Consider the following 14,737-nt stretch of genomic DNA (forward strand, 5'->3'; position numbering starts at 1 on the left):
TTTACCAAGAAGGATGAGACCTCCAATGAGGTGAAATCTCCAATGATGAGACTAGTAATAACTCCCAAATTGGTGACATAACAAGAATAAATCATCTATGGGATACCTTATGTTGCTACAGTGTTGTAAGATTTTCCTAGTGGATACATTATGTGAATCCACCCCAGGGATCTCCTTTGACCTGGAAGGGCCTTGAAAATACCTACTGTCTCTTTTACAAATGTCAACAAGTGCACAAGTGCAGCAAGTAGTGTGACCCTTACAGTTAAACTCATTTCTGTGGCACTAAGAATAGAATACCTGTTACATTGTGTCTTGATCATATGGTAAGCTGTTTCAAACATCTCAATTTTTCTCCAACTTTGAAAGAAATAAGGAAGTAATACACATAACCTTTTCTCTACACTCATTTTAAGTCTGTATTAGAAATTCATATGTATATATGCATTTATTTTCTTCTATGCTATTTGTTAACTTATCCCTCTACTGAACTGTGTTAGCCTTTCATTGCTGTGACCAAAATACCTGATAAGAACAATCTAAAGAAGAAAGTTTATGTTGGCTCACAATTTCAGAGGTTTAGTCCATGATTAGCTGAGTTCATTGATTGGACCCAAGGTGAAGCAGAACATCATGGCTGAAGAATGGGATGGGAGAACACTGGCTCCACTCTTGGAAGCCAGGAGAGAGAGCAGGGGAGGGAAGGAGAAAGGGACCACAGAGATGATAAAGTCTTTGAGGGCATGCCCCCCAGGGACCCTTCTGCTAGTTAAGAAGTATTATTGAGTTGTTTTTGAAGGTTGTAACCTGACTAGTTACCGACTATTTGATCATTCAAGCTAGGATGTTTTGTTTTTTTATTTAGAGAGAGAATTTTTAATATTTATTATTTTTTAGTTTTCGGCAGACACAACATCTTTCTTTGTATGTGGTGCTGAGGATTGAACCCTGGCCGCACGCATGCCAGGCGAGCGCGCTACCGCTTGAGCCACATCCCCAGCCCCCAAGCTAGGATGTTTTGAGTAGGTTGCAGCTCTCATAAACTAATCATTTCACTTCTGAATATTCCTTCATTAACACAGGCGCTTTGGAGAGACACGGTATCCAAACCATACCATAACATGAACTTTTACATTTTCCACGCACCTGAAAGGAAGCACTCATGGGCTCATGTTCAGTTGGAGTAGCACAGTACTGACAGCCTGCTGGGCCTGTTCTGTACCTCCTCACTATTTCCTGATCAAACCACACTCTGCTATTGGTACAAATGAGTACTACTTAAAGTTTTTTTTGTTTTTTTTTTTTTCTGCCTTTATCTACAGTATTTTCCCTGCCTAAAATATGTTCTCCCTTCATATCCCACTTCTATTCACCAAATCTGATGGAATGTTAATTTTAAGAAAGACCTTTCTTATCAGCTTTCTGAAGACTTTTCAGATGCTTTTTTTTTTCAGCTTCTAAGCTGTTTACCGTTCCCTCTGTCCCTTGACCCATGTTACATTGGTCTTATTTTTACATCTGACTTTAATTTCTTGAGAGCAACAACTGTTTCATCTTGACTCCTCAACATGGTTTCTAGCTCATTCATTCTCAATGCAATATTTTTGAAGGTTCTTGAATGAAGCTGCTTAATAACCTCAGTCTTTTCAGTGCCATGTGTCACTCTAATTATGTGAATGTTGTGGGGAGGGGTGTCTTGTTTTTGTGTTTTGCAAAATCATACTCCTGTATAGGATAAAGAGATCATGTTCTTCCTAGAAACATAACACCATCTCTCACTCTGGGTCTGCACAAATCGATTTTATCCTTTTCGGTGACTAAAGATTATTTTAAGAAAGCTATATAATCATTGACCTGAAAAAATGGCCTCTATAAAAATTTCGCATATGATTCTTAAATTCCACTCATCCATGGAGTCAAGATGAAGAACACCTGCTTGAGAACACTGAGAGATGAGTTTCCTAGAAGAAGATGCTTATAAAATGGCACCTTCATGGGAAGCAAATTAAGAGCTGGCATAGCAATGTCAATCTTTGAAACTTATGACATTAAGTCATTGAGGCCTTTGGACCCTGGGTTTATATTACCTATTCTAGAAATAGAAGCCTTTATGTTTATGCTTCTGTAATCCCCTAGTGTTTCTCTTTCAATCAGCGTGATGTTCATTCAGGCTGGGATGTTCTTCTCCCAGGTCTTTCTATGGCAATCTCTTTCCCATGATTGAGGTCTCAACTCAGGTGTCACCTGCGCAATGGAGTCTACCTGGTCACCTGATCCCAAATACTTTCCATCTCTCCCGTCACAATCTAGAAGTATCTTATTTACTTATGGGATACTTTTGGATTACCTGTCTCCTCCAGGTAAAATTGGAGTTTCATGCAAGACAGGATCTTGCTTGTCTTATGCACTCTACTTTCTTTGAGAGATGCCTGGCACCACTGACCAACAAAAATATTATGGGAAAATTGAATTAATCAATTAGTAGAAGACATAGCATAATACTGACCCAGGGATATAAAAGGAATAAGACATTTTTTGCTCCTAGCATTTGGTTATGTTCTAGGCAGCAAGCTGGGCAGACAGCCCAGAACACATGCAGACACCCGACACTCATGGGAGAGCCTGAGCAGAGAAGTTGTCAGTATGTGTCGCTATTGGCCTTTGTCGTTTACCTTCAGGTCTGTGGTGTTTAGGAATCAGAAGGGACCAAGAGAAGGCATTTGGAGCTATACTCAAGCGAAAGTTGCAGATGGGGAGCAGTGAGCCCCTAAAATGGGAGATAAGTAGTAGCAGAAAAGGAAACAAAACCCTTAGGTACACGTAGAAACAGAGGAGGAGTAGGAAACAGCCTTATAGCTGCTTGGTCAACTCATCTCCCATTTTTGTCCATTTGTAACTGTGGGCATTTGGGATTTTATATAATTGCCACTCAGTATAATTGAGTGTCCTGTCACTTAGTTTTAAAACAAATGTAAATTTAAATTATATTAAAGTCATCTAAAAGCTTCAGCAAGCATATAGGACAGAAAAGAGGAGCCCTGGTCAGTTTTTTGCTTGTTTAATTTGTATTTACATAGGAGGTAGGAGGGGAAAGGAAGGAAGGGAAGAAATGAATGTGGAATCTGCAATCTGATAGGAAGGGTTAATATGAATCAAGAGGATAAATCTAGAATTTCTAATGGTCAAATATATCATCTCACAAGATTTAGACAAAGTTTTGGAACTCCCACTAAGAAACCAGATAAAGAAAGCTTTGTTTACATGATGGGACGCTGTCCACATCTGGCTGTCTGCTCTGTGCTCTAATTGGGAATATAAATTTTTTCTGAATTTTAATAAGATGTCTATTTTAGGCCCAGTAAGAGCTAATATGGTTTATTTTCCAAAGAGTAACATCTTTTTGTTTCTCCATCTCTTTCCTTATGGAGTATAAGGCTATCGAGTGTTTGGTAGTAATGTAAGACAATAAACTTTGCAATGTGTTGGATACTGAGTTAGGGATCAGTAGATACAGTCCTTACTTCAAAGGAACTTCCAAGCTCTCTGGGGAGAGAAATGCAAGGGCATGGAATCATTTAAGTCAAGATACTGTGGGCCTGATTCTCAATTTCATAGTATTCAGAGAGGATAGAGCTGTCTGTCTAGGAAAAAAGAACAAATGTCATTAAAAAAAAAAAAATACAGGATTCTAATGAAAAAGATCCGGATCTTGGGGAAAACATCTATAGATAAAGTCATAGATAAAAAAAATTGCATGTGGTATCTTGATACCTTCTTCATTCATCAACTACCTTACTAAAGATTATTTTGTCACAAACAAGTAAAGTGAAGAAATACTTTTTATCTGTAGCTTCATTTCCATGTGGCCTTTTCCTTAAATCTCCTTCTGGATTCTTCTTTTATTTGTATTATGTTAGGGTGCTTCAAGGTTCTCTATGTCCCGAGTTTCTAGATTTTTTCCCACTTTATTTTTCTAATTCTTATCTACACAATTTATACACACACACACACACACACACACACACACACACGGTTTGGGTAGGCTTTGGTATTACTTTTATTCTCATGACTATGGCACAGTCTGGCATCTAAGAATGCTTTGTGAAAGCTGATAATGGCCCTTTTAAACCTGTTGTGATCCTGTAACATGCCTGAGGGTGAGTGCTTGCCATTTAAGAAGGAAGGAAAAGAAATGTTAAATTACTTGGGTTGCTGTTGTACTGGTCTCCTCTCAGTCACTATCCCATTTACCTTGAACATCCACTCTATTAGGTATGAGTTCTCAAAAAGTGATGTAAGTAGCCACCAATTTGGATACAATGGAGATAACACCTGATCCCAAATCCACATGATTTTCAGTGCAAACTCTTTTCCTATTAAACTTATGCAACTCTTGCCAAATTCTGAAGCATAAAATGCAAGCCATGCTCTTCTGCGTCCAAGATCCCACCCACCATTTCCATGTTTCACTCTTTGCTCTAAATCATCTCTCTTGGCTTCCTTAAGTCAGTGTGTTTTGCTGGCCAGAATTCAGGACTCCTCTACCGTTCAGTAGTGTATTTGTAAACCTTGATTCTGAATGCTCTGTCCCCCTTTGACTCAGCTCAAAAATTCTTAAACAGTTGGCTATATGTTCTTGGATTATAATCAGATTTCTAATACAATATTCTTCTGTTAAAACTCTCAAATAAGTGTGAGAAGCACTATGTGAAATAAAATGGCATACTTTCCTCCAATAATAAAACTTCATAGAGCAAATCTTTACTAAGAGCTTTTCAGAGGAGGGCATATTTGCCATACATATTTGGTGATCAGAAATCTCTTAGAAAAAAACCTACTAATCTGTTTCTTACAGGATATTGCTGAGATGTGCTGATTAAATCTGTTAGCCTGCTTGCGGTAAATTCTATTTTGGGGAGTTGGTTTTTACAATAGTAATAAATTGAGCAATTAAATATTTTTGCTAAAGTAATGTGATATGAATAACAAACTCATTTTAAGAAGAATTCATACTCATCAGTTATTCTTGGGTCAATCAATAGCCAAGGTAGAATTCTAGGCACAATAAAATAATATCTGCCTGGCACAATGCATTTCAAAATGAGAAATACAAATTTAACTAGATTTTAGTAGAATATCACTGTTGCTATCTGCTGTTTAGTTTTAAGTGCATAGTCAAGTTTGTCTCCATTAATAATGTAGAGTCTGTATTTGGGGTAAAAAATGAGAGTTCATAACCCAATTGAGTCAAATGTATGAAAGATGATATATCGTGAGCTCTGTAATGTTTTGAACAATCAATAAAAAAATAGTGTAGAGTCTGGATTTCTATATATTTTATGTGTTTTCTATTGTCACTTTCATGATTCCATCCATATGCATTAACTTTTTGTTTGTTTTCTGCTTTTTTTTTTTTAAAAAAAAAAGAAAGTTTCCCATTTCATGCTTCATTTAGATCCTGGTTATGAAATTTATTTCTTCTGTTGATTGTATTTTGTCTTATTGTCTTATCAAATCTTCAGGAAACCGATGTGGTGCCTGATACCAGGCTTTTGGACAAATTTAGTCAGATTACGCCTCAGCTGTTTACCCCAGGAGACGGAACCATCCCAAGTCCTGCCCTGGAGATTTCGTACATCATGGACTTCTTTATTGCCCTAGCAATTTGCAACACAGTGGTGGTTTCTGCTCCTAACCAACCTCGACAAAAGGTAAAGCCTCCTTTGCAACCAAGGGTCATCTCTGCAGAGGAGAATTTGGGATTTATATGTATCTATACTGTCTTGTTATATGATAATAACAATAAATAATAATAATAGTATCTAATAGTAGCAGGAATATGACATGTTTTTAGGACTGAGTCTCTACCCTGCATTTAACCATGGTCTAAGTGATTTACTTAGTGTATTAATGTGTTTAACCCTCCCAACAGTCCTCTGAATTAGATATTCTTACTCTACTATTTCCCATTTTATAGATGACATAGAGTAATTTGCCCAGGCTCCCAAAACCAGTTTGTAAGGGATTACTGATGAGAATGTGTTCATTTTGTTTTAGTTTACTTACCAAATTAAAACTTGCTTTGAAACTTTTGAGACCTCCAACATCATCTCTACTTTATCAAACACAATAAGAATTATTGGGTTCATCATCATGCTTACTGATAATGTGCTCTCTCAGGTACTAGTTGGGTCAATTTTAACTGAATCTAAAATCTAGTATGTGTATAACATAACAAGATTCTGTTGTTTTTATGGAAACTCCATTTTTAGAGTCTTTTTATAGCCTGGAATTCATGGAGAATTCATTTTTCAATTAAGAAGAAAAACTTGTGTTAAGGGCTGGTGATTCACCACTTGGCTGTGCTAGCTTCTTTTGTGTATAACTATCTCCCCTTTCCGTACATCCACTTAAAATTCAATTTTGCACCCTAACCCAATTAAATTTTAATTTTCTATTAGATCATTTTCTTTTGGCAACTTCAGAGATGGTCAACCTTAACATAAAAGTAATTTATTTCCAATTAAGCTGCATTTGATTAGAAACTATATATTTGCAAGGTTTTCCTAGGAAGTTGCTCTTTGAAAAGTGATTATGTGGTTAGAGAATAAATCACTGGGTGCTTTGTGTTTTCCTTACAGAACATTTTTTTCTTCTTAAATATGTTTCAAGTTGGAATCTTTTGGTGTTTTCTGTTTAAGAAATATTGTTGTTCGTTGTCTCAAGGTGATGTTGGAAAACAGTGAACAGGAGATAATCAGAACTTAAATGGAACATGAAAACCTCATCTGTGATTAGGGTTAATTTTTCTGATTTTTGAGTTGTTGATAACTTCAAAAGTTGATCAACATGAGACCCTCAAACCATTATAAAGTTAGTAATTTTTCAGAAAAAAAAGTTTTAATCCACCAGGCATTTCTGAATGAGAAAATTTTAGAATTCAATTAATTGATCTTCTATGTATTAGTATTAAATTCTAAATTTTATCACTGATAAAAAGAGATCTAACAGAAATTAGGGCACAAATAATAGAATGCTCTGTAAAAATAGAAATTTGTATTCATATTCTGATGCTTCTTCCTTAAATTATTTTGTTTACGGTTCTGATTATTTTTTAAAAAGTCAAAGTAATCTTTTATAGAATCTGGAAAGTTAAAGGAAAAAAATGTTGTTCATTTACTCTCTTAAGGTATTTTTACTATGTATATTGTTACTCATTTGTCCTCACATTTTCATAGCTTTGTCAATACTACCCCATGGTCTTTATAAATTATATTCTTAATTATTTTATAATATTGCAAGAAGGTGTTTCTGTTTTGTTACTATTGAATACTTAATTTGCTTATAACTTTGAAATTTTTTTTGCTAGGATGTACCCAATAAAGATTATAGATTTTGCAAACCTCAAAATTATTTCTCTAGGAAAAATTACTCTATTTCTAATGTTAGCATTTTGTAACTTTTGGAAAAGTTGCTGTAAGTATTCCCGATGTTATCATTTGATATCTTTTGCTATCAGTGGTCCTATTTCTTCCCAAAAGATTATAGAGTTTTATTATATCATCACCCTCAACACACTGTTTTCCATGGTGGCTTTTATTTTTATTCATGTTTTCCACTCAGGTTGTAAGTAAGAAGCAGGCTGCTAATCATTTAAAGGAGCAGTAACTCTTTGATATCTCACATCTTCCTAGTTGGAAGATACCTTTGACTGTACCAGTAAGACCTTCCTAAATTGCCTTTTCTAGATCAGACTCTCTTCCCTGAGTGGAATGCCCATCAAGTCCTTGGAAGAATTTAAAAATCTCTTCCAGAGATTGTCCGTCCGAAGATCAAGTCTACCATCCCTTACCAGTGGGAAAGAGCCATCTTCTGGGGTTCCAAGCACCTTTGTGGGAAGACTGTCTCTCTTCAGTCGAATAAAACCAGCTTCCCCCGTGGAGGAAGAGGTCTCCCAGATAAGTGAAAGTCCCCAGCACTTCAGTAATTCAGCTTGCTGTTTGGCACTTGAAAAACGGAACAGTGATGCAGGGCTTGCAAATGGCAAAGTGGAATCCCTCCCTGAACAGCCCTCGGCCTCCAACCTGTGTTATGAGGCTGAGAGTCCAGATGAAGCAGCCTTGGTGTATGCTGCCAGGGCTTACCGATGCACTTTACAGTCACGGACACCAGAGCAGGTTATGGTGGACTTTGCTGCTTTGGGATCATTAACATTTCAACTCCTCCATATCCTGCCTTTTGACTCAGTCAGAAAAAGAATGTCTGTTGTGGTCCGACACCCTCTTTCCAACCAAGTTGTGGTATATACTAAGGGTGCTGATTCTGTGATTATGGAGTTGCTCTCAGCAGCTTCCCCAGGTAGGTGCACACAGAGCTGGGTTGGTAATGGGATGATAATGATATACCATGCATATCACTCTCATTTGAATCTCATGAATCATTTCATGTGGTAATATATTTATAAAGCAAAGTAGTAGATATTTGGGGATCACTCCTACTTGGAAAAGTAGAGGAAAGTTTCTCACTATTTGGTGGGAAAGCAAATAAGTTTGGGAGCTGCATAGACCTGGGTTTGAATCTGAACCATCCATCATTAACTGTGTCCATATAAGGTTACCTAACGATTCTGCACCTGAGTCTTCAATAAAGTGAGCATTATGATACCTCCGTAATAGGTTCCTGAGAAACTTAATGACATACTACCCATGACGTTTGTGTTAATACGGGTACTATGGTAGCAGTGTTTGTATTAAGGTCTTGGTATTTTCCTCTGATAAAAAAGAAAGAAAGAATCAAGGGAAACTTTTTTTTTCTGAAGGGTTCAGTTTATGGATATACATGTGGGATTTAAAACTGGAACGCCTTTGGTTTATTGTGGATTAAGCATCATTGTGTTTTAAAGTCTGTCTGTAATTGGGCAGACTGGTGGGAACACTAGTGTTTTGTTCATTATTTCAGATGGAGCAGATGTGGAAAAACAACAGACAATAATAAGGGAGAAAACCCAGAAACACTTGGATGACTATGCCAAACGAGGGCTACGCACTTTATGTATAGCAAAGAAGGTGAGACTGCTGAGCACACTCCATCTTTTTTTTGCTCTTTCCCTAGTTTAGCCATCATTTGCTGAAAACTTGGATTATAACCCCATTCCAGGTGCTGGAGAAAGTTCTCAGACCACTTATTCTCTTTATGTAGCCTCTCCATTCCATACATTAGCTGGTTGGATTTTGTTCCCAAAGTATTTTGCAGGAGGTACCTAAAAGTTATATTCTCTGAGTTCTCACATGTTTCAATGTATCTTCAAGTGCCTTTGTGTGTAAATAGTTCTCTGGGAATAAAATTCCCTGTGTCCTACATTTTTTCCCTCAAGATTTCATAAATATTGTCCCCTTTGTCTGATAGCATTAAATGTGCTTGGAAAAGAATGAAGCCAGAGACCAGTCTTAATTTTTCCCTTATTAGGTTCTTGGTGGTTTTTTTTTTTTTTTTTAAAGAGAGAGTGAGAGAGGGAGAGAATTTTAATATTTATTTTTCAGTTATCGGCGGACACAACATCTTTGCTTTGTATGTGGTGCTGAGGATTGAACCCGGGCCGCATGCGTGCCAGGCGAGCGCGCTACCACTTGAGCCACATCCCCAGTCCGGTGGTTTTTATTTTATTTTTCTTCTGTGCTCATAAGCCTTTATCTGTAAGGCCAAGTAAATTTATGAAATTTTATGTCAGTATTGATTTTTCTCAATTGGGAATAATCTTGGAGCACAATGTATACTTGCTAAAAATAAATTTAAGTAATAAGAAGACAGAGTTCCAAGAAATTATTTGAAGGAGTTTGTTACCAGAATCTTTCATTCCATACTCAAATTCTAGTTCTTGGAAGTTCTGTTAGAAAAAGTAGGATCATTTTAGACTCAAGTCAGTCAACTAACTGCATAACAAATCAAAAGCCTATCTTACATACAGCTGTAGGAAGAATGAAGAATTCAAGGTCAAACTAATCCTTGCTTCATCAGTTGAACAGCCCTTCATGTGGTAAAAATGTAGCTCAATCGGTGTCAGATTCTCCCAAATCAAGTTACTTTTTTTAAGAAAAATATTTTTTTAGTTGTTGATAGACCTTTATTTTTATTTATTTATATGTGGTGCTGAGAATCAAACCCAGCGCCTCACACATGCCAGGCAAGTGCGTTACTGCTGAGCCCTAGCCCCAGCCCCCCAAGTCAAATTACTTTTTGGGCAAAAATAAGCAGCTAGAGAACCTGCCTCAGCCCGCTCCCGCCCCCACTCTATCCTGCTCTGTAAGAACTGAAAAATGGATTTATCCCTGATGACAACTCCAAGAATTCCACTTAATCTTTGTCAGGAATAAGACTTTCTTGCTACACTCAAGTGGCCCCTCTTTTTTTTTTCTCTCTTTACCATTGTAAACGATTACCCGCAGAAATTAGCCAATTAGCCATCATTATGTTAAGTGAAATAAGCCAGACTCAGAAATTCAAGGGTCATATGTTTTTTCTCATATGTGTAAGCTAGAGAGAGAAAAAAAAAGGAGACACAAAAAAGAATGGGAGGATCTTATGAAAATAGAAGGGAGACCAGCAGAGCAGAGGAAGAGGACCAGAGATGGGGAGGAGGGGAGAGAAAAGGGATCCACTTGGGTAATGAAATTGCCCAAATTATGTTACAAATATGTGGCAGCATATTATTGATATGATAATCATGCACCAATATCAAGGTGGGGACCCAGTGTGTCTGTACCCAGTGGTGGGGGGGGCACCTAGAACAAGCTGATGGTTTGATACTTTGCCAGAGCTGAGACCTGATGGGATTCTACAAGATCATAGGGCCTGACACCTAGCCCACTTTTTCTTCCCCTCGCAGGTTATGAGTGACACTGAATATGCAGAGTGGCTAAGAAATCATTTTTTAGCTGAAACCAGTATTGACAACAGGGAAGAATTACTAATTGAATCTGCTATGAGGCTGGAGAACAAACTAACATTACTTGGTAGGTAGACCACGCTGTGTTGCCTGCAGAGGATTTTGAAAAACATGGATTGTCTCTCAAAACATTATTCACCAGTGCCTTTTTTTTCACTTTAATCTAATAAATGTATATGGCTCTGCTTCTCTTGTGCAGTTAAATATATACCCAGCTTCCGAGCCATTCCATTCTATTTTCCACTACAACAATCTAGACCTTGTGTTTGATTAGGGTGGTTATTCTTAAGAAGGTCATTTAAACTCCAACACCTAACAGAAAAAGCCAAATAAATACCCTGGCTCAAGAAAAGATGGGGAAAGTTTTTTGTCTGGCATCGGTTAAGGTGCTTAATATGTGTTGTCTTTTTAAATTCTCACCTGAATTTGTATCTTATTTAGAAAAAATGGGGCATAGAGCAAGCAGTTCAATGATTTGTTCAAGGTCACATGTTGTTTACTGACAGTTAGTTACTAACTAACCAAACATGAAACTCAGGTCTGCCTGGCTTCAGGGTCTATGTTCTTTATTCTGTGCCTATACCTGTAACAGATCTAATAAAATCTATTTCTCTTCTCTAACTTCCTTATTTCAAACAAAATTGCACAAAAGACAATACGTCTTCTGTCAGGTTGAGCTGTATCTTGGAATAAGCTGAAGAGCTTTAAATAGTGCTGATGCCTGCTCTTATCCCCAGGGATTCCGACTGCATTGGTCTGGTGTGTGACCTGGGCACTGGAACTTTTAATATCTTCCTAGCTGATTCTAAGGGACAGTCAGGTTTGAGAACCACTCCCGTAGAGTATGGAGATCCACTGTCTAATGAAATCACTAACACAGTAAAAGACCAGCTTCTGAGTTCCATTCCTTTGTTTAGGAGTAAACAACAATTTCCATATCTATCAAAAAGAATAATGATACCAATTCCTAAGTAATTTCTCTATGACACTGTAAGTAGCATAGGTCCATATTTCCTCATCTGCAATTCCACAATAAAAAATGCTCTGAGGGTTTCATGCCAAAACTCATTTGACAGCAAAATCAGGCCTGATTTGATGTAAGACTATTTATAGTATTTATTATCCTAATTAGCATGAAAACCTGTAAGTTTTCCTGTAGAAATATTAATCTGCTTGATTACCAGGTATCACAAAGTAGGGTATATGTGCTATATTACCTTTATAAAATCTAAAAGCTTCTGAAATCCAAAACACAAATGGCCCCAATTATTTCAGAAAAGAAAATCTTGGACTTACATAATGAAACTGCATTGCAAATAGACATTACATTTTATTGGAAAAAGCGTTTTTAAACGCCTGTCTTTATAATTTGCAGAACAAGATTATGTAAATAATTAAATCAAATCCTTAAATGTATGGATAAGAAAGCTAGCCAAAAGGAGAACAAAACATTGGTCTGGTGTTTGATAAACTCATCCATCCCCTAAGTTTCCCTCCCCAAAATATTCCTTTGTATATATGACTTTCATCTGGCTTTTCACACCCCATTTGGATCTCTGGACAGTCTGAATAGTTAGGGATTGACTTAGTTAATGGTAGATAGGATTCCATTATAGACAAGTTAAGCTTCTTCTGGCCTTGGTTTCTTATAAGCCTTGTACTTTGACTATTTTTAGGTGCTACTGGCATTGAAGACCGCCTGCAAGAGGGAGTCCCTGAGGCCATAGAGGCCCTTCATAATGCTGGCATCAAGATCTGGATGCTGACAGGGGACAAGCAGGAGACAGCTATCAACATAGCTTATGCATGCAAACTGCTGGAGCCAGATGACAAGCTCTTTATCCTTAATACCCAAAGCAAAGTATGTATGATGAGATTAAACTAATCCTATTCTTTTCAAAACCAGTGGAGCATTTGGAATTTGATGTACATAAGGAGAAAGAAAAGCTGATAACTTTTAACTTCTTGATATTTATTCTATCCAGAGACCTAACTTGTATTTGGGTAGGATGTTATTGTTTTTTCTAAAAGATTGGTGGAAAATCATAATGATTCAGAGGAATCATTGCTGGATAAAGGCATTAGGAATATCCTATTTATTTTTATTTTATTTTTTCCCACTCCCTACTGAATTGCCAGGGATTCAATAAGACGTCCAAAAATAAAAAAAATACATCAAGTCCTTGGATAGGAATCTATTTCCCTTTTAAGTGGAGGGGAAGTGATAATTTCTGTTAGAATCAGGTAAATAAATATTTTAGGATCATTCTAAAAATAGATGCTCAGTGTAACCGTGCCCTCTAGTGGTAGTTCTTAGGTAGTGCTCCTCAGAATATTACCAATGAACTGTTGAAGGGAAAAAAGTTGTTTTTGAAGTAATTTAACAGATTTAGACCCAGTCTTTTCTTTATTTCTTTTTTCCTTTCTTTCTTTCTTTCTTTATTTTTTGGTCCCCAGTTTTGTTCAGAAGAATCATAGTATAGTATCTTCCAAGATCTGTGGCTATTATTTATTTGGCTTGGGAAATCCTCTTCCCTCCCTCCTTCCTAATTGAGTCTTAGCCATTAGCAACATTCCATGACAGCAGCCTCTTCCCTGACGTTGTCCAGAGCTTCACTTGGAATCACATCTGAATCCTGTGTCACAGGATGCCACAAATGGTCAGCCATGTTTTTATGGTAGGCCTCCATTAGTCCTTGGCTGCATCATACATTTTGAGGAGAGAGAATTCTCCTTGTTCAACACCGAGTGGAATCTCTGCAGGCAGTGGACCCACAACCACAACCACCAGCCAGGGCCCTGTACAGTCAGGAGGCTGAGTCTAAGAAAGTGCTAGTCATTTTAGTAACTAAAAATGGATGTGGCCTAAGTGGCTGGTGAGACTGGGGGTCAAATGCTTGCCTGCACTGATCAGTTATCTTTGGGAGTGACTTACTGTCCCAAGCTGCTTTTTCCTCACATGTAAGATGAGACAATGCCTATGTCATAAGGTTGTTATGGGCGTTAAATAAGAAAATATGGATTGCTGAGAGGTTTAGTGAATGTGAGAGAAATCAATTATTGCTGTTTGATCTTGAAGTAGAAATTTTTTAAACATGAAGAAATTTATTTTATCTTGATTTTAAGTATAATGCATAGATGTTATTAAACATTAAAATAATATAGAAAACTATAAGAAGAGGTTAAAACAGTAGAATTCTCCCTCAGAGAAAACTTCTGTTGACACTGGGAACATCCTTCCAGAAAGTTCCTGAGTCTGCAGACATGAAACTGCACATGGTGTCACATGCCTGATGGGCCTGGGGTTTCTCGTGGAAATTTGTCGGGGGAAGTGTTTTCTATGTCTATGACAATGGACTTGTGGAACCATGTCATGAGAGGCAAGGTATAACATGGCTTAGCTAGCTCTATAAGATCACCCTTCTCAACCAAGGATGAATTGTGCCCTCAGGGATACTTGGCAGTGTATGGAGACATTTGGTTCATCACAACTGGGGGAAGGAGGGGTGCTACTGTATCCAGAGGGCAGAGGCCAAAGGTATTACTAAATATCTTACAATGGACAGAATAGCCCCCCCCCCCACACACACACACACAACCAAGAATTATGTAGCCCAAATGTCAGTAGTGCCAAGATTGAAAATGCTTTCTTAAGTGGTATCATTTTTTGGAAGTGATACATATAACCAAGAGAATCAGTCAGCTAGTGTACACTGGCATGGTTGTGCCTGCAAAACTTCTAAAATACTTCTGTGCTGATTTTCTTTCTTTTCCTTTTATTTATTTATTATTATT

General features: G+C 37.3%; 1 protein-coding gene across 1 annotated transcript in view; it reads left to right on the forward strand.

The window, feature by feature from the left end:
• Atp10d (ATPase phospholipid transporting 10D (putative)) overlaps positions 1 to 14,737 on the forward strand; it is a 105,100-nt gene that overhangs the window by 66,623 nt on the left and 23,740 nt on the right. The window contains exons 11-15 of the mRNA XM_076864614.2: positions 5,523 to 5,711; positions 7,749 to 8,358; positions 8,959 to 9,065; positions 10,883 to 11,009; positions 12,619 to 12,803. Of these exons, the coding sequence (XP_076720729.2) occupies positions 5,523 to 5,711; positions 7,749 to 8,358; positions 8,959 to 9,065; positions 10,883 to 11,009; positions 12,619 to 12,803 (1,218 nt within the window). The remainder of the gene's footprint in view (positions 1 to 5,522; positions 5,712 to 7,748; positions 8,359 to 8,958; positions 9,066 to 10,882; positions 11,010 to 12,618; positions 12,804 to 14,737) is intronic.

This window comes from Callospermophilus lateralis, chromosome 8, assembly GCF_048772815.1.
Source record: "Callospermophilus lateralis isolate mCalLat2 chromosome 8, mCalLat2.hap1, whole genome shotgun sequence".
Classification (NCBI taxonomy): Eukaryota; Metazoa; Chordata; class Mammalia; order Rodentia; family Sciuridae; genus Callospermophilus; species Callospermophilus lateralis.